This window comes from Panthera onca, chromosome A3, assembly GCF_046562875.1.
Source record: "Panthera onca isolate mPanOnc1 chromosome A3, mPanOnc1 haplotype 2, whole genome shotgun sequence".
Classification (NCBI taxonomy): Eukaryota; Metazoa; Chordata; class Mammalia; order Carnivora; family Felidae; genus Panthera; species Panthera onca.
The window spans coordinates 131,330,057-131,355,592 of NC_138341.1; the positions used below are offsets into that span (position 1 = coordinate 131,330,057).

The following is a 25,536-nucleotide window of genomic DNA, read 5'->3' on the forward strand; positions in this document are numbered from 1 at the left end:
GATGAAAGAAAATTTGAAATAAAGTTCCTTAATTTTAGATTTAAAAAAAAAAAAGAGGGTCCCTCTAAAAACTTGTTGGGCAATTACACACCTTTACAAAACACGATGTGTGTAATCACCACTTATTTACAGAGAAGACGGGAGCAAGCTTTATCTCTTGATTCTCCTCTGTAGATCTCTGATGACTCAGCACCTCCCACAAACACTTTGCTGTGGTCCTCCCCAGATCACCCCAGACCACTTTTTTTAAAATTTTTTTAAATGTTGATTTACTTTTGAGAGAGACACAGAGAGAGAGAGAGAGAGAGAGAGAGAGCAAGTGGGGGAGGGGCAGAGAGAGAGGGAAACGCAGAATCCTTAGCAGGCTCCAAGCTAACCCCAGGCCACTTTTTGATGTCATCAGTAATGATCCTTCACTGCTGGGCCATATGCAAAGGCAGGATCACATGGCAGTTAGACATATGGTCCCCAGAGTCAGAAAGTTCTTGGTTCACATCCGAGCTGGGCAAGCTGCTTAGATTCTCTTTGCCTCAGTATCCTCCTCTCCACCCACAGGGTTGTTGTAAGGGTTAAAGGAACAGTAATAGCTCTCAGCATGGTGCCCACCATGTAGTAAGCATGCAATAGTTATATAATTATCTCTAACTCCCATTTACTCATTCAACAAATATTCCTGAGGCACCCACCATGCGTCAGGCACTATTGAAGACTCTGGCAATAGCCCCTGAAGAAGGCAACGTATGTCCCTGGCCTCATTGAGTTTAGGTTAAAATGACAAAAAAAAAAAAGAAACAGACAAAAAAAACTTTACATAGACAAAAAAAAAGGAAATAAGTAGTGTCCTATCACATTTCTTGAGCAATGTGTTGGGTAAATGAACTTACCAACACTTCCCCAAACAAGTCTGCATCCTTATACCTGGCTGTTCCCTCCACATGGAATACCGTCTGGCCCATCTTCCTCCGTTAAAGTCCTCCCTTTCTTCAAGGCCTATCTCAGCTTCCCTCGATTTCCTTTACTGTTTCCTGATTCTTCAATTACACATGATTACTGCCTTGTGGGACCCACCTCCTCCCCCACCCCATTAAGAGTGTCCCAGGGTCTGCTCTGCAATGCTTATTATTTATGCACACATTAACCACCCCCCATCCGCCTCTGGTACAGCCATAACTTCCGTTTGGCAACACTGATCTATTTTTTGTTACATGGTTTGTGTTCCACCTTCTTCACCAGATTGTAAACGGGTTCCCTGTGGGCAGAGACCACATCTCCCTAATATACTTGCTGAGGCCCTCTTATTGAAATCAGGGTCTGACATGAGTAAGTGTTCAAGTGTTTGTTGATGGAACAAATACGTCAATAAATGGCCATGTCTTAACCCTCTTGCTGAATCGTGACTCTTAGAAGGGAGTGGTTACGCCTTATTCGTTTAATACTTATTGAAATGAATTGAGACATAGCAATACTGGATATATTTGCTCCACTAATTATTTCGCTTGTGCTTTTGATCTCTTCATTTCACCATCTTTAAAATACATCTTCCTCTCTCTCTCTCCTTAGAGAGTTTTTGCTACATTGCAAGAGTTATGTGAAGGTAAGAAGAAGGAATACCTGCAGCACCTAGGTGGCTCAATCAGTAAAGCATCAGACTCTTCATTTTGGCTCAAGTCATGATCTCACGGTTCGTGAGTTCGAGCTCCATGGGGGGCTCTGCACTGACAGCGTGGAGCCTGCTTGGGATTCTCTGTCTCCCTCTCTCTCTGTCCCTCCTCTACTCATGTGAGAACACACGTGTGCACTCTCTCTCTCAAAATAAATAAGCAAACACGTTTTTAAAAAGAATGAATACATGTAAGGCATTTGGATTGCCTTGACAATGAAGTGCTTCAAAAATCACAGGGATTGCTTTTTGTTGCTGATGTATACTTATACAAAACCCATCTTGGGGCGCCTGGGTGGCTCAGTCGGTTAAGCGTCCGACTTCAGCTCAGGTCACAATCTCGCGGTCCGTGAGTTCGAGCTCCACGTCGGGCTCTGGGCTGATGGCTCAGAGCCTGGAGCCTGCTTCCGATTCTGTGTCTCCCTCTCTCTCTGCCCCTCCCCCGTTCATGCTCTGTCTCTCTCTGTCCCAAAAATAAATAAACGTTAAAAAAATTTTTTTTTTAAATAAAAAACCCATCTGTCCCTATCCTATTATTGTTGATGATTTAATAAGGGATTATTACTAATTTTACTGGAAAGAAAACTCTGAAGACCACATTTTTCTCTCTAGTAGTCATTTAGGCTGCCAGGAAAAGAAAATAAAAAGTGCCAAGTTGTGGCTTTGAGAGTTCATCCTTTCCTTACAATGCCCTTCTCTTCTCTCCCCCTTAACATCACTCTCCATTCTCAAAAGCCAGTTAATGAGGGGTGGGAGGGAGGGGAGGGTGGGTGATGGGTATTGAGGAGGGCACCTGTTGGGATAAGCACTGGGTGTTGTATGGAAACCAATTTGACAATAAATTTCATATAAAAAAATAAGTAAATGAATAAACACACAAAAAAAATTTTTTAATCCAGTTAAAAAAAAAAAAAAAAAGACCATAAATCTTACTTCCCCAGCCTGAAGTGCACATCTTGGGAAACAGATTGGAAAATCTTTCTGGGAAAAGTTGACTGAAATTTTAAACCAATACGTCATATTGTTTATGTCATTCACAGAAAAACGTTATACAGCTATTCTACATAAAGGACAACCTCGAGTTTTTATACTGCGTGCACATGGTGTGAGGGTTGGGATGGTTCTTCTTTAGTGACAAAATGTAATCTTTTTATTTCCTGGTTCATAACCATCTAGATCTAAAAGTTGACCAATTAAGACACTCAAATGTACCATAAGGAATAAAGCATTCATATTTTTACAAACCATACATCCCAAACTTGTTTTGGAATGGGAATGGAAATCAGCTCTTATTAGATACTCAGTATGCTGGGCCGAAGAAAAATAATTTTGTTGAAAATGTCTGTGCTAACCTCAACGACATAGAATGCTTAGGTCTTTCTTGCCTCCGCACCCCAACCACACTGGCTTTCTTTCAGTTCCTTGAACAAGTCAAATTCCCTCCTGCCTAACAGCCAACTGTTTTAGGTCTTTGTTAAGAATCCCCTTTATTCAATCCTTTATCTGGTTGGGTTAGTTTCAACTAATTCTTCAGATGCTGGCATAAAAGATGCTCCTCATAAAAGTCTATTGTGACATCTTCTGTCTTGTCCAAGATAGACCCAAGCACACATGCAGACTAGATTAGAAAGCCCTGATAGTCTCCTTCATGAATCCAAATTCTTTGCTGCATAGTGTTTGCCTCCATTGTAATGGTTTTGTTGTTTGTGGGTGTCTACCCCAAGACATTTTCCTCCCTAGACCATAAAAGTAGGGATCTTTTTAATCTGGATCATCACTTAGTACAGTACCACACTGTAGAGACACAATAGTTAATTGAGTGAATTCATTATTGGATTGAATTAATGAACGGGTTTGCTAGGAGGGTCTGGGAAAACCTAGGTAAGGAGAGCCTAAGAAGCAGGTCAAACCTGAAGATGGAAAGACTCAGGGTTGCTCAAGAGAATGTGGTCTGAAAATAAAGATCTAAATTATAGTCAAGGTCATGACCAAGAGTGCCTCATCAAGTGTGAGGAGCAAAAGGAAGTCAGTGAATGAAAGCCTCAGATGAGTAAGGAAGAGGATAGGAGTGGCTTCAGATGCAGTTCATGCAATGGGTCAAGGTTAGTGGTTTAGAACTTAAACTGTGAAAATTTGAGAGACTTTGAGACCCCGCTTTATATGACCCAGAGGCCAGACCTATAGTTGAAAGGGAGAGTGAGCCCTCATACCAGCCTATATTAGCTATGTGAACTTGACCCAAGTACTGCATCTCTTTGAGACTCAATAACTTCACCGCCAAATGGGGATATGAATACCTGCTTCTACAACAGGATCGTGTATGTGTAAAAGAACATCACGTATAGGAAGTTTCATGTCATAGTTCTTCCACGGTCTTCTACTCAAAAATGAGCTCTGCCTCTCTCTGGGTTTTTCTCAAGATATATGTTGCAGTTGTATTGCTGTTAAATGTGTCTGCCTTATGTGCCCTCTATAGACCAGAAGCTTCTTGAAGGGAAGAAACTTGTCTTACTCGCCACAATTCTGTTGGATTCCTGGTAGCACACAGGTTGGGTGGGGAGACAGAAATGCTAGCCATTCAGGGGTCTCATGCATGAATGAAGACCACAGAATTATCAATCAGGTCTAAGGCTGTATGTGGCCTTTCTACAAACATCCATTGCTTGGAAGCTGAACTTCACATAGGAAACACTCGATAAATATTGAATGAATGGATGAATGAATGAATGAACTTGCCTTTGGTTATGCATAGCAATAAAAAAAAAAGAAATTTAACTTTGTCTTCTAGACTTTGAATGTCTCTGCCAACAACTAAATCTCTTCCAGGGAGGGCAGATGGCGGCCTGTACAATGAACAATTTAATCTTTAGAAAATGGAACAACTTTGCCAACAAACTCCATTTTTCTCCACGAACACATTGTCAATAACATGTGCTCTCAAATATGTGGTGAAATTGATGACTGGGCCCTGATTTATGGAAACAACAACAAATTAAATGATTACCTTTCTCTTTCCTAGCTCGAGGTCTTTCCGACCAGCCATGAATTTTTTTCCCTGTGTTCTAATAATAGAGGAGGTCTAATTAAAATTCCTGGCTGTCTGATTGTGTATGTGGAGTAGAAGAAAGAAAAGACAGTGTCCAGGGTATCTTAATTTAAAACCACAAGGGGAAAAGCCACTTATGTGATAATAAAGATTAATTTAGGGAACCCTCCTCACATAAAAGCAGATATTGAGAGAGTCTTTCATACAAACACTTCTGTGGCCACTTATTTAGCTCCTTGTAGAAATTTTTCTTGGTTTCGAAAGAACTTGAGGTTCAGGATTTGGATGAGAATAGACCAGAGTTGGGGAGGTGTACTCAGAGAAATTACATTCTCCAGAGAGTACCCATATTGGATATTTGAAACTGCTCTTCATTCGCTATTCCTGAATCACTCCTGGCTCAGGAAAAGTCCCCATCCTAAGATTCATTCTAGCATGGTGGTTCTGAACTTATATTGGGATCAAGAACTTTTTTGAGAACCTTATGAGAGCTACAGATCCTCTCTTCAGACAAAATAAATAAACAAGTGTGTGTTTACAAATGCACACACACATACACAGAAAAGCAAAATTTTGCTTTTAATAATACCATCTTTTGTCTACGCTATAAACTTGAAAGCCTTGAGTAACAATTGCTACTCGAGATTCCAGGCATCACCAACCTTCTTGTAATGTTCATCTAAGGTTAAGAATCATTTCATGTAAGGAGCCCTGGGTTCCTTAGACTATGAAAATTTGTCATTGTTTCAGGCTGTGAACTTCTTTAGCCAACTGGTGAAGCCCATGGAGCCCTTCTCAAAACTAATGCTTTTAAAGGCATAAAGTAAACTATCTAGGGTTTAAGAAAAAAAAGTCACAGAAGTACAGTTATCAAATACTAAAGAAACCAATGTGTCACAGAGTAGTAAATGAATTTCTTTATGTCCATTACATAGCATGACCAGCACTAAGGCTAATGACCACTGTGATTTCAAAGTCGTAAGTGTACATGATACTGCAAGATATTTTCAACAACTGTAATACAACATAAAAATATCTGTGCTGTTTTGGTGAAAATATTGGTGGTCAAAATCACGACGTGACTACTACTATTGTGATTTGGTGTCCTCCATAAACGAAGGAAACGCTGGATTTCAGTTAGAGGTCAGTAAAATGGAAGATGTAATTTTCTTTCCCACACAAGTTCATGGATCCCCCAAATTCCATGCCTGGGTGTCAGGTGACGTTTTCCTTCAGAGTGTGGAAATGATCCCATACATGTTTCATCATCCTATTTTCCCACTGTTGCTTACTGAAACATCACCTAAGGAAAAGGGCATCGATGGGAATATGGCATACGTTTGACTGGCTTGACTCTGAAGCTATAAATCAAACACCTACCATGCCGATGGTGCGGAGGCAGCGATGAGCCAAAGAAGAAAGGTCTGTTGAAAATGTGTTTAAGTGGAACATGAACCGCAAGAAGGCAAGGACCAAACCATCTGGTTCCAAGTTGAACATCCAGTACCTAGCCCAGTTTCGGGCACAGAAAAATCTCTCAACACATATTCATCCAATTAAGGATACATACCAGAAATCAGTAAAGAGTAACATAGACCTTTCTGGAGTGTTTAATCCAAGGAGCCAGCATCCCATGGACATCTCCGTCTAGAGACTTTTTGAGAAAAAGGGACCCACTGTTAAGTAGAGGGAAGTCACATCCACAGGCACTCAAAAAGAGCTATTTCCAAAAAGAACAAGTGATGAGAAACTTCTTCTGTACAGGCCAGATAGTAAATATTCTAGACTTCGCGGACTATACAATCTGTCACAACTGCTCAGCTCTGCCCTTGTAGCATGAAGGCAGCCATAAGTTATACGTAAACAAATGTGTGTGTCTGTGTGCCAATAAAACTTTATCAATGGACTCTGAAATGGGAATTTTATGTAATTTTGATGTGTCATGAAGTACCGTCTTTCTTTTGATCTATTTCAGTCCTTTAAAAATGTAAAAATCATTCTTAGCTCATAGACCATCTAAAGACAGACAACAGATGGGACTTGCCCCAAAGACCATAGAGTGGGGGCTGTGGCTTTGGTTTTACTCTTGGTTGTTGGTGGGTTGGTTTTGCTCATCTGGGCTGAATCTCCACCTGGGCTGGCTTTGTTATGTTTCCTCTGATGGCCAAGCCCTGTCTCATCTTTGGGGATTTGCGTCCGCGAACGCTCCACCTGGGCATGTAGGCCCCCAGCTCCCCACACCATGGACGGCCCTTTCTCCTCTCTCAGGTCTGAATTCAAATGTCACCTCCTACAGAGGCTTCTTGGGTCCCTTCTCAGAGTGGCCTTACTGCCATTCACACCAACAGATGCTCACTTTTTTTAAGCTTATTTCTTCTGAGAGGGAGAGAGAAGGTGCAAGTGGGGAGGGGCAGAGAGAGAGAGAGAGAGAGAGAGAGAGAGAGAGAATCCCAAGCAGACTCTATCCTGTCAGCGTAGAGCCCAATGTGGGGCTGGAGCTCACAAACAGCACTGGCCTGACTTCCTGTGGTCTCCTACCCCATCTCCTCTCCCTCCGCAGTTCAGACCCCCTGAAGGCAAAGGTCCTGTCTGGTGTGTTCCCTGCTCTGTTCCTTGTATTGAGAAGGTACCCAGTGCCCGGCACCAAACACATGTTGCCCCAATATTTGTTGAAAGAATATTGTCAAGGGGCGCCTCGGTGGCTCAGTCATACAATTGTGTTGTGGGGGAACACAATTCAGTTCATAACACTGGCTTCCGCATAGCCTATCAGTGAAGCTTTCCTACTATTACTTTAACATCCATGGCTGCTTCTCATCACCACCATCCTGCCCCTGCCCCTGCCCCTGGCCTCCGAGGGTGCAGCTTGTGGGTACAGAACCCTCCAAACAAGCTTTCCATTCACTTTCTTGACACAAAAGTGAGAGGTCCACCCCACCGCTTTCATTTATAGCTATGCTTGAAAGGAGCGAAAGCTTCCTCGTGGATTTTATAAGTGAGACATTTAAAATCCCTATCATTGCTTCTCAACAGCTGACCCCAGGAGGGAGGAAAGCCTTGAATTCTTTCAAGGGAGGGGACCTAGTTCGGTGTTTTTTCAGTGCACAAACAGGATCACAGGTCAGGGTCTGAGGAGGCCTCTAGGAAGCAGAGAGGTTAGTGGTGATGGTGCAGGGGGAGGGGACAGGGGAGGGGTAAGAAGAGGGAGGTTCATCACTTCATGAACCGGCTGACCCTTTTGTAGAACGGTACTGCTGATCGTACCCACCTCGCTTTGGTTGTGGGGGCCTGTCTGTCCCCCACCAGCCTCATGGGGCACCTGACACCAGGTGACTCTTCATTATCTGGTAACAGCAGTCGTTGTAACTACTGAAGAGCAAACAGACCCCAGGGTCTTGACGGTCTCGTATGAATTCTTTGTTTGTATGGAAATTTAGTTGCTTACTCTTTGGAGAAGTAACTAGACCATCTTGGTGGGGACTTGTCAGTAATGGCCGCTACGTTTATAAGGAATAGTGGGTTACAAGTCTAAGTGCGTCGTGGGGTTTTTTCATATTTGTATGTGTCATGAAGGAATTTAACCCACACAAAAATGCAGATTTTGCAGTCGGGAGGGGAAAGAGGCGGTGGGGGGGAGGCAGAAAAAGAGAGACGGAAGCAAGGAATGTTGTAGGCGAATTGTACAAGTCATGTATTCTACTGAGTCTCTGCAGGAAGGGGAATTGATTAAATGGCAGTAATCAATAAATCAATCAATCCTACGTGACAGCAGTGGTTCTTAACCTCGACGGCCCATTAGAACCCCCCGGGGAGCTTTTAAAAATCCCATGCCCAGTTCCATACCCTCAACCAATTCAGGCAGAACCTCTGAGACTGAACCTAGGCATGAGTATTTCAGAGCTCCCAGGTGACTCCCAGGCGGAGTAAGGCCCGAGAGGAGAAGGTGCCAGAGGCACCAGGCACAGATGATTCTGCACCACTTACTAGCTGTGAACACGGGCAAGCTTCTTAAAACCTCAAGTTTCCTCATCCGTCTTGAGGATGAAATTAGACGTCATTGGTTCAACACTTGGGCTCCAGGTCAAGAACACCCTTGGTTGAAAAATAGCAGGCGTTCCTTCATACTGTCGTCATCCAATGCATGTGAAGTCTGGGCCTCCAGGTGGCCGTCTGCAAAATGGCGGGGGCAGAGAGGATCCCTGAGGTCAATCACTTCCATTTTCGCGATTCCACAAAGGTAGAGCAATGGGAAAGGTAGGAAGAAAAACTCCTGTTTTCTCACTGATTGACACCCAGGAACCAGGCACTGGGTTGGCACTTGGGAGACTCGTCGAGCAAAATCGCCACCATTCCTGCCCTCCGAAAGGCTAGAGGAAAAGACAAAAGCATTAAACCACTACTCACACAAACATTATTGATGGCAAATTGGAGCTAGAGAGAGAAAAAAAAAAAAAAACTCTGGATTTTTTTTTCTGGGATAAGAAAAGGTCTAGATTCTGGGAAAAGGAAAGGTCTTTCTGAGGACATGATACCGAAGCCAGTGGATGAGTGATCAAGTGTGAAGCAGAAATTATCCAGGCAGGGTCCTGGGAGACGCCTTCTAGGTAAGGCATACAGCAGGTGCAAAAACTGTGAGCAGGGAAGGGGCTTGACGTTTCTGAAGAGGTTTTGTTTGAAACATAAACGAATGAATAAAAAATCTTTTTTTCTTAGAACATCTCAAGGGACTCGAACGTTCCATACCATCCTTTGGGAAACATTCACAGAGTCCAACGAGACTGGATTAGAGATCCAGACAAATTTTGATTTCACTCCAGCTTCTCTAGGAAATGGCTGTGTGGGTGGAGCGGTGGCATTAACCTCCTGAACCTCTGGTTCTTCATTTGTCGTGAGGAAATAATTCATCTTTCCCAAATCTTTTCTGAGGATTGATAATTACCGGTAGTAATCAAATTGGTAAAGGGACCAGTTAATTTTATGAAGCAACAGGCTACGTGGGTGACAGAGAAACCTGGGTTCACATCCCATTCTATCATTCCCCAGGCACAAGATCTTGGTCCCATCACTTAAAGCTCTGTCTCTCAGTTTCCCGACCTCTGAAATGGGCTCATTGAGAGCTACATTTGGAGATTTTTATAAGAATTACACAAAATGACAGCAGTCAAGCTTCAGGCAAAGAGTAGGTACCCAATGAATGAAACGATCATTAAAAAAGAAGGGGCACTCAAAATAAATTTAAGAAAATAATAACTTCTTTTTACTGTGTAACACATACCGTGTAATAATACAATTTCATATTTGTTAAATTGTATTTTAGTTAGGATTGAATGAAATAATGTATGTCTTGTAAAGCACTTAACACATTATCATTATACAATACCATACGTTTGTGATGTTGGATATTAAGAGGAAAGGGTTTTGTGGAATTAAAACCGGGTGGGGGGCACTCTTCTTGGAAAGTGGGAGAGTTTACTGAATTATCTAAACATGGGTTCCAACCCACTAATCCCCTTTTCCAATGTAGACGACACTACCAACAGTGTTGCTGTGGGCTTAGACACATAATCACAGGGGTAAAAAAAAAAAAAAAAAAAAAAAAAAATCTGCCCTGTTGATTTGTCATACTTGGAGGGCACGCTGTTCTTCCTAAACGCCAACAACTCACATTTAGGCAGCTGTGAAGTCCCCTAGCTGTGTCCATGCAGTGAATCTCGCTGGGTTGTAAGTTAGTTGTAATAAATAACGTTTGGCTCTGCACTCCACTTAGAGAAGATAGGTTCCATTGTGAATCATGTCATTGGCCGTTTGGACTTTAAGCTGTCCGGGTTGTTTATGGTGGTGTTTGCCAGCATCTAGCCCTCTTTCAAACAATTTAAGTGCCCTTTTGGAGTATATGAATGTGGCTCAATAAAAATGGGTACAGGGAAATTGCTTGCTTTCTCTCTTCCCTGGCCGTGCACCAAAATCAACCATATATGAGAATTGTCAAATGTGAGTTCCATAATTGCCAAACATGAGATTGTAATTAACATAGAAACCACCAAGGACATTTTCCCTTCCCATTGTCAGGATGTTGTGCTGATCTTCGCCATCCTTCTAATTTATTTCTTGAGAGTACGACAACAGCTGGACAGTTTTTCAGTCCTTATTTTTCATTATATAGCCTTACTGAGCAGTGTGCCCTTAAAAGATTCTAGTTAGTTCCTTTGACAGCGATAAATATTGGCTAGCGAACAGGCTTTGAAGCCAGACAGACCTAAGTCCAAGTGCTGGCTCTACTATTTGCTGCCTATCGGAAATGGGTGAAATCGCTTAACCAATCTCAGCCTCTATTTTCTCATCATTAAATAGGGACAATGCGATCTACTATCAGTAAAGTGCAGAGCTCATCATGAGCATCTGATAAGATGGTCAGTATTATGACCTCTTTCTACCTTCTTCTTCTTAATAACCACATCAAATGTTTGGAAATGCTATTTCTTCCTTTCTTTTTATAAAAGGGGAAAACTTTTCTGAGTTCCACATCTGAATTGACAACTGATATCTTTTCAGCATTTAAAGCATGAACTAAAAAGCCTGTCTTCTACTTAGTTTTTTAAGTTTCCAGGACGAGAGAATAATTCATTTTCCAAGACCCAGTGATTATTTATATCTAACACATAAGCAAAATTTTATGTATGGATTTTCTTAATTGATTCTACGTCTTATTCCATAGCCCTTTTGGGGTGCTATATTGTATGCAAGGAAATAAAGTCATAAAAGAAAATCACTTGTTTTTAGTATGAAATTTATTGTCAAATTGGTTTCCATACAACACCCAGTGCTCATCCCAACAAGTGCCCTCCTCTATACCCATCACCCCCCCCCACCCCCCATCAACCCTCAGTTTATTCTCAGTTTTTAAGAGTCTCTTATGGTTTGCCTCCCTCCCTCTCTAACTTTTTTATTTTTCCTTCCCCTCCCCCATGGTCTTCTGTTAAGTTTCTCAGGATCCACATAAGAGTGAAAACATATGGTATCTGTCTCTCTCTGTATGGCTTATTTCACTTAGCATCACACTCTCCAGTTCCATCCACGTTGCTACAAAAGGCCAGATTTCATTCTTTCTCATTGCCAAATAGTATTCCATTGTGTATATAAACCACAATTTCTTTATCCATTCGTCAGTTGGTGGACATTTAGGCTTTTTCCATAATTTGGCTATTGCTGCTATAAACATTGGGGTACAAGTGCCCCTATGCATCAGTACTCCTGTATCCCTTGGGTCAATTCCTAGCAGTGCTATTGCTGGGTCATAGGGTAGATCTATTTTTGATTTTTTGAGGAACCTCTACACTGTTTTCCAGAGTGGCTGCACCAGTTTGCATTCCCACCAACAGTGCAAGAGGGTTCCCGTTTCTCCACATCCTCTCCAGCATCTAGAGTCTCCTGATTTGTTCGTTTTAGCCACTTTGACTGGCGTGAGGTGGTATTTCAGTGTGGTTTTGATTTGTATTTCCCTGATGAGGAGTGATGTTGAGCATTTTTCATGTGCCTGTTGGCCATCTGGATGTCTTCTTTAGAAAAGTGTCTATTCAAGTTTTTTGCCCATTTCTTCACCGGATTATTTGTTTTTTGGGTATGGAGTTTGGTAAGTTCTTTATCGATTTTGGATACTAACCCTTTATCCGATATGTCATTTGCAAATATCTTTTCCCATTCCGTTGGTTGCCTTTTGGTTTTGTTGATTGTTTCCTTTGCAGTGCAGAAGCTTTTTATCTTCGTGAGGTCCCAATAGTTCATTTTTGCTTTTAATTCCCTTGCCTTTGGAGATGTGTCAAGTAAGAAATTGCTGTGGCTGAGGTCAGAGAGGTTTTTTCCTGCTTTCTCCTCTAGGGTTTTGATGGTTTCCTGTCTCACATTCAGGTCCTTTATCCATTTTGAGTTTATTTTTATGAATGGTGTAAGAAAATGGTCTAGTTTCATTCTTCTGCATGTTGCTGTCCAGTTCTCCCAGCACCATTTGTTAAAGAGACTCTTTTTCCACTGGATACTCTTTCCTGCTTTGTCAAAGATTAGTTGGCCGTACTTTTGTGGGTCCAATTCTGGAGTCTCTATTCTATTCCATTGGTCTATGTGTCTGTTTTTGTGCCAATACCATGCTGTCTTGATGATTACAGCTTTGTAGAAGAGGCTCAAGTCTGGGATAAGAAAATCACTTTTCATTTTATTTTTTTTATTTTTTATTTTTTTTTTAGAGAGTGCAAGCAGGGGTGAGAGGCAGAAGGAGTGAGAGAGAGAGAGAGAGAGAGAGAGAGAATCCTAAGCAGGCTCCCTGCTCAGCGCAGAGCCCGACTACTCGGGGATTGATCCCATGACCCTGGGATCATGACCTGAGCTAAAATCAAGAGTTAGACACTCAACCGACTGAGCCTCCCAGGTGTCTCAGAAAATCACTTTTTTATACTTTTTTTAAAAGTTTATTATAATTTTGAGAGAGAGAGAGAGAGAGAGCACATGCGGGGGAGAGTCAGAGATAGAGGGAGATACAGAATCTGAAGCAGGCTCCAGGCTCCAAGCTGCCAGTACAGAGTCTGACTCGGGGCCCAAACTCACAGACCATGCAATCATGACCTGAGCCGAAATCGGACACTTAACCAACTGAGCCACCCAGGTGCCCCCCAAAAATTGCTGTTTTAAATCTACATTCTTATTGTGTACCAGGCACCATGTGTGGAAGGTACGGTTATTAACCTCATTTTGCAGATGTGGAAATTTAGATTCAGAGACGATGGGTCATTTCCCCCAACATCACACAGCTAATGAATGACAGAGCCAAGCTATTAACAAATACACCAAAGGAAAATGGAGAGTGAATACAAAAAGAAGTTAATGAGTATAGACTGGAGCCCTAAGAGGCTACATAGTTGTTAAAGTGGGGCTACCAAATGGACACTGAGCTTCCTAGTAGTGAAAGCAAAAATGGAAACATGACCCATCCCAAGATTCATCTTTTCCATAAAGAAAATGTATATACCAGGATTTAAGAATAAGCAAAATCTTTCCTGATGCTGAATGTCCGGCAGAAATCTCATGCATAACTTCTGTGATAGAATGCAACAGAGATAGTAGGAGGTTCCCACGGTAAAAAACCAAATATTTAAAACTGAAACCATTCCTTTCTGCAAAAATATGTTTTACTTAACACAGGGTTCCATGTCTTTCGTCGATAATTATCCGATCTGAGCTTTGTCAAAGCATCATACTGAGAAAAGATACGTGTTAAAATGCTAGTTGGGGAAGGGAGCGGAGGATGCTTTTCTCTGCCTTATCATTTTTATTTAGATTGACGTACCTTTGGTTATAATTAGGGATAACTGTACAGCAGTTAAGATTCCATAATCCCATTATTAGTTGTCAGGAGATTTTCACAGGGCAAACCCCCATGCCGTTCCATTCATTTCTGTCTCTTAACTACTTGGGTAGTCTTGAAGTTGAAGAGTGAGCTTTAAGGAGAAGATTTGCTTCTGTTACTGAAATCTTCTGGCACGTAAGGAAGGACACAAATGATACCTAGTGACAGCGTCCGCGCCACTCTCTGGAGGCCCCGCGTCTTCTTGCCTGACATTTTTGTTGTTGCTGTTGTTGTGGTCCAAGATGTCACCCTGTGTCTGCCAGTTTCATTCCGCAGCCATTCCAAATGCAGTGGTGAAGAGATTTGAAACCATTTCTAGGGATGCCCATGAAGTAGACCAAAGGGGAAATTGTTTGTAAAATTATTTCCAATACATCCACTCGGTAAGACACTCAGAAGTCGATGGTATAGGGTGGAGGTCAGCTTAGAAAGTGTTTGCTCTGGCACTGATAAAAAAGGGGGGGGCGGGGGGAAGAGGGGTCCCTGGGTGGCTCAATCAGTTAAGCATCTGACTCTTGATTTTGGCTCAGGTCATGATCTCATGGTTCCTGAGTTCAAGCCCCGCATCAGGCTCCATGCTGAGAATGTGGAGGCTGTGTGGGATTCTCTATCTCTCTCTCCCTCTCTGTCTGCCCCTCCCCTGTTCTCTCTCTCTCTCTCTCTCTCTCAAAATAAATAAATAAACTTAAAAAAAAATGGGCGCCTGGGTGGCTCAGTCAGTTAAGGGTCCGACTTCAGCTCAGGTCATGATCTCACAGTTCATGGGTTCGAGCCCCACATCAGGCTCTGCGCGGACAGCTGAGAGCCAGGAGCCTGTTTCAGATTCTGTGTGTGTGTGTGTGTGTGTGTGTGTGTGTGTGTGTGTCTGCCCCTCCCTCACTTGTGCATGCTCTCTCTCTCTCTCTCTCAAAAATAAATAAATATTAAAAAAGAACCCACAGAAAAACTCGCCTTTAGGAGCTGTGGGCAGTTGGCTGACTGGTTTGTGTCATGGAGCATATATCATACATTTGAGACTCATGGTTGATTTATCACAAGTTGTGCTTTAGAAGAGGAAGTTCAAAAGTTGAGATTTTCCAGTGTGTCGAATGTGACCTATGTGTCATCTGGACTTAGACCTTCCAAGGAGAGGACAACCAAGAGCCAAGATCAATAATACTTCTGAGTCCTATTCTTCCAGGGTCTAATCAAACACCCCCTTGACAAAGAATCTGTGGTCTCGGGTCCGATGTCAGGAACAATTTGTTTGGCGGTGAAGAGTAAAAGCTCTGAAATCCAGAGAAGACATATTCCGGTTGAATATCGTAATATCCATTCCCATTTGTTGTCAGGTCACCTCGGGCAAGTCGCTTCAGTCACCTAAACATTAACTTTTTCCCCTATGATTTTGGACACCCCCTCCCCGGACTACTGACGTGATTAACGGAAATAATGCATAAGTGGCGGGCCCAAGATCAATAGTCACTCCCCACGTGTTACTTTTATAGAACTTTTAATTTTCTTATTGACTCAACCTCTTTGAGATTTGTTATAAGAAAGATAAAGTCCCAGAGGGCCTGGGTGGCTCAGTTGGGTAAGCGTCTGACGCTTACTTGTGGCTCAGGTCATGATCTCACAACCCGTGAGTTCGAGCTCTGAGCCAGGCTCCATCCTGACAGCGAGGAGCCTGCTTGGGATTCTCTGTCTCCCTCTTTCTCTGCCCCTCTCCCCCCTGCCCCTCCTCCATGCTCTCTCTCTCTCTGTCTCTTTCAAAATAAATAAATAAGTAAATAAATACACATTAAAAAAAGAAGAAAGATAAGATAAGGTCCCTCTCATCACTCAGAAAGTCAGCCACCTCATTCTGTCTGGCTTATTCTGTGGCCTCCTCTTTTCAAGAGCAATTCACCTCAATGTCTGCTTTCAATGGCGGGAAAACTACCTGGAAGAAAGAAATCAAGAAAAGGCACAAACACATCAGACAATACTTTAAAATATCACCCACCTGCTTACACGGGGCTGTGTCTGGCACATGAAAAGCATTCAATACATTTAAGCAATTACTTTCTTGGTTCTAAAAACTGAAATTGTTCCGCCAAAGTTTAAGGGTTTCTGCACACAGAGATTTCTCTTAGGAAAAATTAGGTGAAGCACTAATGATGAAATTCAGCAATGTAGGTGAGCCAATTTGGATTCTCAAGTTGTGAAATCAATTTGAAAAAATATTAACTGCAGGTTTCTCCCAGGATGACATGGTTGGGAATCACACGTTTCCATAACCACTTTCCTTTCTTATTACAGCCTTTTTTTTAATAATAGACTTTATATATTTTCAGCTTTTATAGTTCACTTTTTTTTTCATTTTTAACCAAACGGTTTTAAGAAGCCCTGAACTCAGAGTCAGATATTCTAATTCCATCACTAATCATTATAGGAGCAAATTATTTAAACTCCCACGGCCTCAATATTTTTATCTTTGGGGCTACTAATATTTATCCAATATATTTCAGAAAAGTGTAGATAGATAGATATAGATAGATAGATACAATGTATATAAGATACATTATGTAGAATTTGAAAAGATGTAAATTGTTTCAAAATGGCAAAATAATTTATTGTTTGAACTTAAAAGTACCAAGTAGATGGCAAAGTCTCCTCCTGTCCATTTGTTTCCTTGGACTAATTGTTCTAATCTCTTCTCTTTTTTTCTTTACATGCTCTAAGTTGTCTCTTTCATAGAAGTACAGATAGGATTCCAGGTGAACCTATTGTTCTCTTTTGTATTATCTTAGTCTTAAATACTTTAAAATTCTTCTTTCATGGGGTCTTTAGGACTTCATTCGCTCAGCAAGTATTTATCAAGTACCTCCTTTGTGTCAGACATTGGCTTATCTGCTTGGGAAACTATTATGATCTAAAACACAGTCCAGGGGCACCTGAGTGGCTCAGGTGGTTAAGCATCCGACTTTGGCTCAGGTCATCATCTCACAATCTGTGAGTTCAAGCCCCACGTCGGGCTCTGCGCTGACAGCTCGGAGCCTGGAACCTGCTTCGGATTCTGTGTCTCCCTCTCTCTCTGCCCCTCCCCTGCTCACGCTCTCTGTCTCTCTCTCAAAAAGAAATGAACATTTTAAAAAGCTAATAAATAAATAAATAAACTTTAAAAAAAAAAAAGAAAAGAAAAGGAAAACAGGGTTTTTCCTAAGTGCAGTGGAGATCACCCAAGGACTCTCAGCTGGGAGCAAACAGGGAGGGACTGCTTCGATCTATTTAAGGTTTTCCTAAGCTGACTTTGTTTGCCATACGGAAAATGATCGGCAGGACCCAGAGAGGGGCAAGGCGGCCCAGTGACAGGGCACTACGGTCCCCTGGAGACGAGGCGCACGGGCTGGAACTGGGGCGTTGGGGAAGGGCATGGAAATAGATCCTGGCGAGGAATCGTAGGACGAGGTGCCCGGAATCAGCCGACTTTCTGGCCCGAGCAACTGAGCGGTTTTGAACTTCCATTTCCCGTGAAAAGAAACCCAGGAGGAGGACCGGGCGGGGGCCGGGGGAACTCGAGCTCCCTGCTTTTGCGAAAGTTGCCTCGGACGTAACTTGTGAGATGTGCCCGGAGACGCGTCGAGGAGCCAGTTGGATGTGTGCATCTGGAACACAGATACTCCATGTTACAAACCGGATGGTGCTGTCTACACGGGGCTCATGTAGAGTAGGGGGGGCCTCACCCTTCGCACACCCGGCGTGGACATTTCCCAGTAAACTTCTTAGGATTTCCCCTTTACTATCCAGAAAGGAAATTCATAGGTCAGATGACCAGCCTAGACACATAATTTTGACAAGGATTCGTCTGATGCAGTGACCATACGATGAGAAACAAAAGGAAAACGTTTGGGCCCTAAAGTTGACCGGATCAGGTCTTTCTCGAGTGGGAATAGGTTCACTCGGTATCCTGTTAAACGCAGATTCTGAGTTCAGCAGGGCTGGGGACCTGTGTTCTGCATTTCTTTTTTTTTTTATTATTAGTGTTTATTTATTTATTTGTGAGAGTGGGGGAGGGGCAGAGAGAGAGGGAGACACAGACTCTAAGCAGGCTCCAGGCTCCGAGCTGTCAGCACAGAGCCCAGCGCGGGGCTCGAACCCACGAACTGCGAGATCATGGCTTGAGCCAAGTCGCTCAGCCGACTGAACCCCCCGGGCCCCCCAGCGTTCTGCGTTTCTAACAAACTCCCAGGTAAGTCAGGGCTGCTGTTCTGTGGGCCATCCTCAGGGACGAGGTCCTCGAAGGGTGATGAGATAGTCCACTGCGTGCTCCTAAGTGCAGACTCCCTGTGAACATGGCAGTAACGAGTGCAAGGTCAGTTCGGGGCTGTGGAATGGGCGTCTCAAATACCCCAGTGGCAACGCCAGAGGTGACTTAATTTTTTTAAACGGCAAATAACTCCCGTGAAAATTCCAAAGAAAACAAACCAGTTTCTCTCTGTTTGCAAGCCAGCTTTATTTCTGGACGACGCAGTGTCTATGAAACTGTGCACAAAAGACTTTGTGCTTATATGTGAAATGGAATTCGGTTCCAGGCTCAAAGAATTACAAAACGTTTGCCATTATGTCAGTGGTTCTGAACCGCTGTGTTAATAACGTTGCTCTCTGCCTCGGGGACATTTGGCAACGTCCGGGGATATTTTGGGCTGTCACAGCTCAAAGGTGAGGGGACTGCTCCTGGAATCTGGTGGGTAACGGTCAGAGATAATGCTAAAAACCCTACAAAGCAAGGGACAGTCCTCCACAACAAAGAATTATCCAGCCCAGAGGCACCTGGATGGCTCAGTCGGTTGAGCGTTCGACTTCAGCTCGGGTCATGATCTCGTGGTTCTTGAGTTCGAGCCCAGCATCAGCATCAGGTTCTGCACTGACAGCTCAGAGCCTGGAACCTGCTTCGGATTCTGTGTCCCCCTCTTTCTCTGTTCCTCCCCCGCTTGTGCTCTCTCTCTCTTTCTCTCTGTCTCTCTCTCTCTCTCAAATAAATATTTCAAGTAAATAAATAAATATTGAAAAGAAAGGATTTTCTAGCCCAAAATATCAACAGTGCCAAGGTTGAGAAACCTCACTCTACAGAGCGATTTTCAAAAATGGTGGAGGATGAGGGAGTCCATCACCTTGGCAGAAGCTGTCCCACACATCGCAAGGTGTCCAGCATTCCCAGCCCCTAACCATGATACGCTGGTGCTGTGCCCAGCGTTGTTGCAACCACGAGAGTCACCCCAGGGACAACAGTGCCGCTCGGAGAAGAACGGGACAAACTAGAGAAAGAGAGAGGCAGGCCTGAGCGAGGGCGTGGAAAGGAAGGCCAACCAAAATGATTTGCCAGAGGGATTAAAAATCGTAGCATGGCCAAATTAAAGTAGATATAATTCTACCCATCTGTTGGTGGCTGTGTAATTAATACAAAAATAATTACATCTCTTCGCCTGGCTCTCCCTCACAAACTCTCCTTAATGAACACTGCCAATGACTTTTTAGATATGTAATTAAAAATTTTATTTATTTCTGTTTTATTTTTATAGTAGTAGCTTCACGTATTAGAGAGGGGGGGAAAAACCCACGCAGCCGCAAAGCGTGCCCTCGACAACCAGCGGAAACGCAAGCGAAATTATTCTACACACCTCATTCTGAACAGTGAGAAGTAAAACCAGTAGCTTTCATTCCCTGCATTTTCTAGTGTTGATTTTCTGGCCGGGTCTCGTCTTCAGACCTACAGAAAACTAAAGTGCTTCTCCTTCTTCTAAGATAAGAAATCGTAAGAAAAGATACATCGTCCCAAAGTGGCCCAAGATTCAGTTCTCTTCTTTACCATTCTCTTTTAGGACAGGAACACTGACCTTCCAGAAGAATCCATCACTTCAGTCCATCGTGGTGGAATGGAAGGAGATCTGTTGGGTAGAAATAACATCAGTGTCCTGTTTAAATAGAAGACGCTCGTATCTAGAATTCAACTCAGTAACTAACTGTACAGATAAACTCTTGGAGAAATGCCTCTGAATTATTAATAATGTTAGTGTGTAACACTTTACGACATTACCACATTCACCCCAGACCGTATGGTTTAAGAGCCCAGACAACCCTGAACCTGAGTATCTTTTCTCCCACCTACCAGCCAGGTGACCGCAGGCTGAACAGTTTCACCTCTCTAAATTTCCATCTCACAGGCTGTTAAGTGTAGACATGTATTCCCTCCCGCATTGCAGCATCATGACGCTGATGTGTGGGGAGGCATGGGTTTAGCGTGAGTAGCATAGAAGGAACGCAGGGAATGTCAAGTTATCACTACAACAGGCTCCTTTGATGCTGAGGGCCCCAAAGAGCCAAGGAACCTGAGCAAAGAACCACAGAAAGTCAATAATGAGGTCAGGACTGAGATCCTAGGAGCTGAGCGACTTCTTTGCTTTTACACAAGCTATGTCATGAAGCTATTTTCCAGGAAATTAACACTCAAGCCTATCTGTGAGAGTTTTGTGGGGAAGAAAAGAGTCATCAAACAAATCTAGGCGGCACTGGGTTAACTAAAGACACATTGTGTTTCGTTGGGTTGGTTTTTGGTGGCAGGACTTCTCAGAACCTTTAAGGTGCTAATGTGTATTATGAATTTCCAAGAAGGGGGTCTATAATATAATATAAGTACTTTTTCCTTCTCCTTGCTCCCCTTCCCAGAGCAAACTCTGCCCTAAGAGAAACCCAGCCAGAGAAGTCAGGGTGTTGATCAAATCTCAAGCAGGTTCGAGGAAGTGCCAAGTGAAACAAGGCTCTCTAAAACCAGTGTCACGTTCATGTCATGTCAGGGAGGAGAGACGGGGGCCTCGAATAGAGTGCGTGTGAACCCTCCACCCGAGGCCTCATCCTGCCTCACAGTGGAAGGCACTTTCACCCCTTAAGATCGGCTGTCTCTTCCTCTTTCTTTGATCCATCATCACTCTCCTCCTCAAGTCTCCGGATCTGCCAGGGGGTTCCAACCACGTCAGAAGGAAGACTACTTGGTCTCTGAAATGCAAACAAAGTGTCAAAGGGAAAGGACTCCCTCCACGGACCGTGACCATTTGTAATCTAGATGGGGGCACGCGGGGGGGCGGGGCGGTGAACTGACCATAGAAGCTTCCAAATGAAAGACCCAAATTTAAAGCCATCCTCTGCTTTTTATTGACTTGGCTTGACTTTGGACAAGTCACGAGCCTCCTTGAGACTTTTCTCTCTGGTTTTAAAAATGGGATGATTTCAAGTGTTAGTGGTAATATGGGTAAAGTATCCGGCATTTGGTAGGTATATAGTAACTATATATACCATAAGTATATATACCAAAGGAATCGCTTATAACGCCCGTTGTGGTTATTTTGTGGATAATTTCTCTACACACATCAAATGCCAACAATTTTCAACTTGTCTTTATTCTTCTAGAAACTTGGAGGTTTTTCTTTTCCAAAAAAATACTTGTATCTAAGTCCAAGGTATTTTTCCTCACTGAAATGGGCAAAACCACTAAATCCTAAGATGTAGACAAGGAGTGCCATCCACATTGGGCTAATGGAAATTATGTGCATTCTTACCGTAATCCAAACAGCACATATCTGAAAAAAAAAAAAATTCTCCCAGTTAATCTCCTGTAGCAAAGCACACTTTTAAGTCACACTTCCCCAACCACAACAATGTTCCTATCTCTTGACTCGGGAATTTCACCTTTGGCAATTTAAACCTATGAATATATCCCAGCAGACTGCAAGGCTTTAAACACAAAGATGTTTATCACAGCGTTACCTACTATTGAATACCAACTGGAAGCAAATGCAACGTCCAACCTCATGAGAATGTGTTAGTAAATTCCGATAATATAGGTGACAGAACTCGTGTAGCTATTTACAACGAGGCCTCCAAGTTGTGGAGGCTGATGGAAATCAGAGAAGAACATTACATAGCGGGTACTTACGACTGTGAACACTTAACAAAAATGCATGGAGAAAGAAAACTAGAAGGAAATACAGCCAAATGTGAACAGGAGCCTTGTCTGGATGGTGGGGCCATAGGTGAATTTTTTTTTTTCTTTTTCAGAATGCTTTATAGCGGGAAAGTCATACACTATAGGTTTCAATTTTGGAAAGACACGCTAAGCATAAAATTCACCATCCTGACCATTTTCAGGCACACAGTTCAGTGGCATTACGCACATTCACATTGTTGTGCACTCCTGTTCACCTCCAGAACTGGTTTCATCTTGCAAGGTTGAAACTCTACACATTAGACAATGATTGCCCAGCCCCCAGCCCCTGGCCACGACCAGTCCTGTTTTGTGTTTCTTTAAGTTGGACTATTTATTCTAGGTACCTCCTGGAAGAAAAGTCATACAGTGTCTTACGACTGCCTTATTTTCTCTTAACACAATGTCCTCAAGGTTCATCCATGTTGTCAGAACGCGTCAGAATTTCCTTCCCTTTTAAGACCGAATAATGTCCCATTGTACGTATATGGACCACATTTTGTCTATCATTCGTCCGTCAGTGGATATTTGGGTCGCTTCCTCCTTCTGGCTGTTGTGAATAATGCTGTTATGAACATGAATGTATAAATATCTCTTCCATACGTTATACGTTAGAGGTGTTTCCCCCTAAACTGCCACCACTGAGCTATTCCTCAGAAAATAATGTATCTTTTTCTGTTGTTCTGACTCCCATTACAGGACAAATGCCTTAGTTTCAACTTTCCAGCCTGGATCGCCTCACACTGAATCTGTCTACCACCTGCTTCTGACATTGAACTCCTCCTGACACCCTGCTCTGAGAAGACCGCCAAAAAAAAAAATATATATATATATCTATCTATATATATATCACCCCAGCCATCCCTCTTCATTCTTACTAACAATTTGGTAATGAAGTATTGATTTCCACTTCTCTGCTTATGGACGATATTAGATTTTCATTGATAAACTGCAATGAGGCAGTCTCCTCTCCACGGTCCCCTTTCCACTGTCACGAGAAAACCAAGTGCCACTGAAGAAAAATAATGACTGAGAACACTGATGTGCTTATTTCGTTGGTCTGAAACACTTGGCAGGAAAGGGCGGGGAGGGGGAGGGGGGTAGCAGTCTTCATAGTTCAACGTCCAAGCGAGCTGCACGAGATGCAGACCCTTGGACGCTTACTTTTCACCGTAATGTCCATTTCCTATTTATAACCCCTCTGGGAACGTTTGTCTAAAGGAAATGTTTCTGTTCAGAGCAACAATTACGGTTGCACCTGGATTGCCCAGTCCTGCCCCTGCACCGGGGAGCCATGAATCACCGCCAAGTGGAAGAATTATTAAGTTAGACCAGACTTGGAGCCAAGAAAACCTCCGAACAATGTTCATCTTCTGTGAAAGTTGTTCCAACAGTTGGGCTTAACCGTGTTGCTGCCAAAGACTCTTTCCCAAGCAGAGGCGGGCATCCTTTTCTCATCGTGTCCTCGTCGGTTACAAAAACACGGTTTTAAGTGCGCGCACGAGACCTGCAAGCTGGCAGCGCTGGGGAAGTTGGTGAAATGCAGGATCTGGACGAAAGCAAGAAGGTGAGATGGCTGCAGGGTGGAAAGTGCAGCAGCTCGTCCTTCCTGGTGATCTCTTTCCGCAGAACCTGTTGTTTATGGACTTGGAAACACCGCTGAGCCCGAACGGCAACAGAAAGCATGAAATAAGGTGTCCATTTTAAATGTGTTCCTGCAACTTTTTTCATTAAAACTTTGAGGGCCCAGTTTTAATTTGCGGAATATTCCCGTTAATAATGAGATCTAATTAAGACATCCATTAAAAGCCCGTTAAAGTTAATTTAACGTAAAAATTCCAATAGAGCTGTATTAGATTTTCTCCATTAAATTAACGTTATGGATTTTTAACGGATGTCTTAATTATACATTATTATTAACGGGAATACTGTATTACACAGATTAAAATCAGGTCCTAAGTCAACTTGGAAAAGCTAAGAGCATGTTTTAATATTAAAAGTCTTGCATACCTAGTGCACAGTTTGGAAATTCAGGGGTAGATCTGTTTACTCTAGTTGAGCATTTTCTATACAACTGAAAGCAATCTATAAATAGAAAAATCTATCACTGCATTTAAACAATGAATCTCCTTATTCTCAAAGGACAAATGAAGTCTGGATTGTGTTATAAACTGCTACTCAGCTATAGGCGAAATATTTAAGCTATTCTAGGTACAACACTAGGAACTAGATGATTCTGAAACAAACAAAAACCAATTTCCTTCTTGTTGTTGTTGCTTTAATTACCAAGGTTATCGCACACAAAAAAAGCTCAACACCAACAAAACGAAACCAAATGTCTTCTTCACCATTTCTCCTGGAAGCCGCCTGTTGAAATTGCTTTGGAAATTTTGACATGATCCCTAAATTCAACATTGGGATTTAAAAAAAAAAAAAAAAAAAAACTTCTTATTTACCTCCTAGGGAAAGTGTTGCCCTTATGCCACATATAATAGCAAATTGCTTTTTTTATGGCATGCATAACCTAGATGGGAAAAAATATGGCGCTTCGGGGAAGGAGGGAAAAAGTAAATGAAGTTCCAGGAATGTCATTCTGAAGTAATGAGGCATGGACAGAAAATATACCCCTCACATCATCGGATTGAGATGGCAGTCGAAATAGCTTCATTGGAGTGTCAGTACTCATCCATCAATCAATCACCCACAAGAAAAAATAGCAAACGGGGCGGCTTTTATGGGATTTACTCATGGGCATAGGGAATAGCGGCTCAAATGTAGTTCTGACATGAAAAGCAAGGTGCTGATATTATTTTTTATGATGGGAGGATCATAAAGTGAATTGAGAACAGCGAGGTCTGTCTTTGCTCGACCTATTCAACCAGAAATGAATGGAGCTCAACTGGAAAGGAACAGTCTTCGCATGGGTTAAGATCGAAGGGTGGGCTCTACTGAGCACTGTCCTTCGACAACAAAATTCTATTAAAGGAAAATCAGTGCATTAGCATTGGGGCTCCTGAAGCTGTTAAAAATCGCCTGCTCCAACCCAGGGTTATTGGATCAAGTTACGTAATCCAGATCCCGCTGCTACCCCTTCAGAAGCAGATTCCTGAGCTCTTGTTCCAACGGGTGGGGCGGGGGGGACAGTACAATTCTCAACTCCGTGGAAATTGTTTCCCTTCTAAGAAAGAAAAAATAAATCATCTGCTTCGACATCTAATTTATATGGTTTCGTTAGCGCAATTTCTCGGTGGGGGGGGCAGTGGTGGGGAGGCGAGAGACAAAAATATTGATAAATTTGGTAAGATTCATGAATTGTCACTTGGTAACTGTAAATATCACTGCTGAGGGACAGCTGCCAACGTTCTCCTTAGGAAACAAGATCTGGGCTCCCGATGTGAGATAAACACAGCTCTCAGAATATTTCTAGAGACCAGGCCTGT

General features: G+C 42.7%; 1 protein-coding gene and 1 long non-coding RNA gene across 4 annotated transcripts in view; one reads left to right on the forward strand and one right to left on the reverse strand.

The window, feature by feature from the left end:
- The window catches only part of TSHZ2 (teashirt zinc finger homeobox 2), a 453,491-nt gene extending 430,567 nt beyond the window's left edge, over positions 1-22,924 (forward strand). The window contains exon 3 of one of the 2 annotated variants that reach the window (XM_060620487.3): positions 22,796-22,921. In XM_060620487.3, coding sequence (XP_060476470.2) covers positions 22,796-22,797 — 2 coding nt within the window. In that variant the 3' untranslated portion in view covers positions 22,798-22,921. Of the gene's footprint in view, positions 1-22,795 lie in introns of both variants that reach the window. The other variant, XM_060620467.3, reaches the window with a different exon arrangement.
- On the reverse strand, positions 19,629-23,993 carry LOC132670199 (uncharacterized). Of its 2 annotated transcripts, XR_013554484.2 has the most exons (4): positions 22,979-23,993; positions 20,999-21,111; positions 20,228-20,447; positions 19,629-20,006 (listed from the first exon to the last, which is right to left on the reverse strand). It is a non-coding gene; the product is annotated as an uncharacterized LOC132670199 (long non-coding RNA). The 2 variants fall into 2 exon arrangements; XR_009606523.3 differs by having other exon boundaries at positions 20,228-21,111.
- Between the last annotated feature and the right edge of the window lie 1,543 nt (positions 23,994-25,536).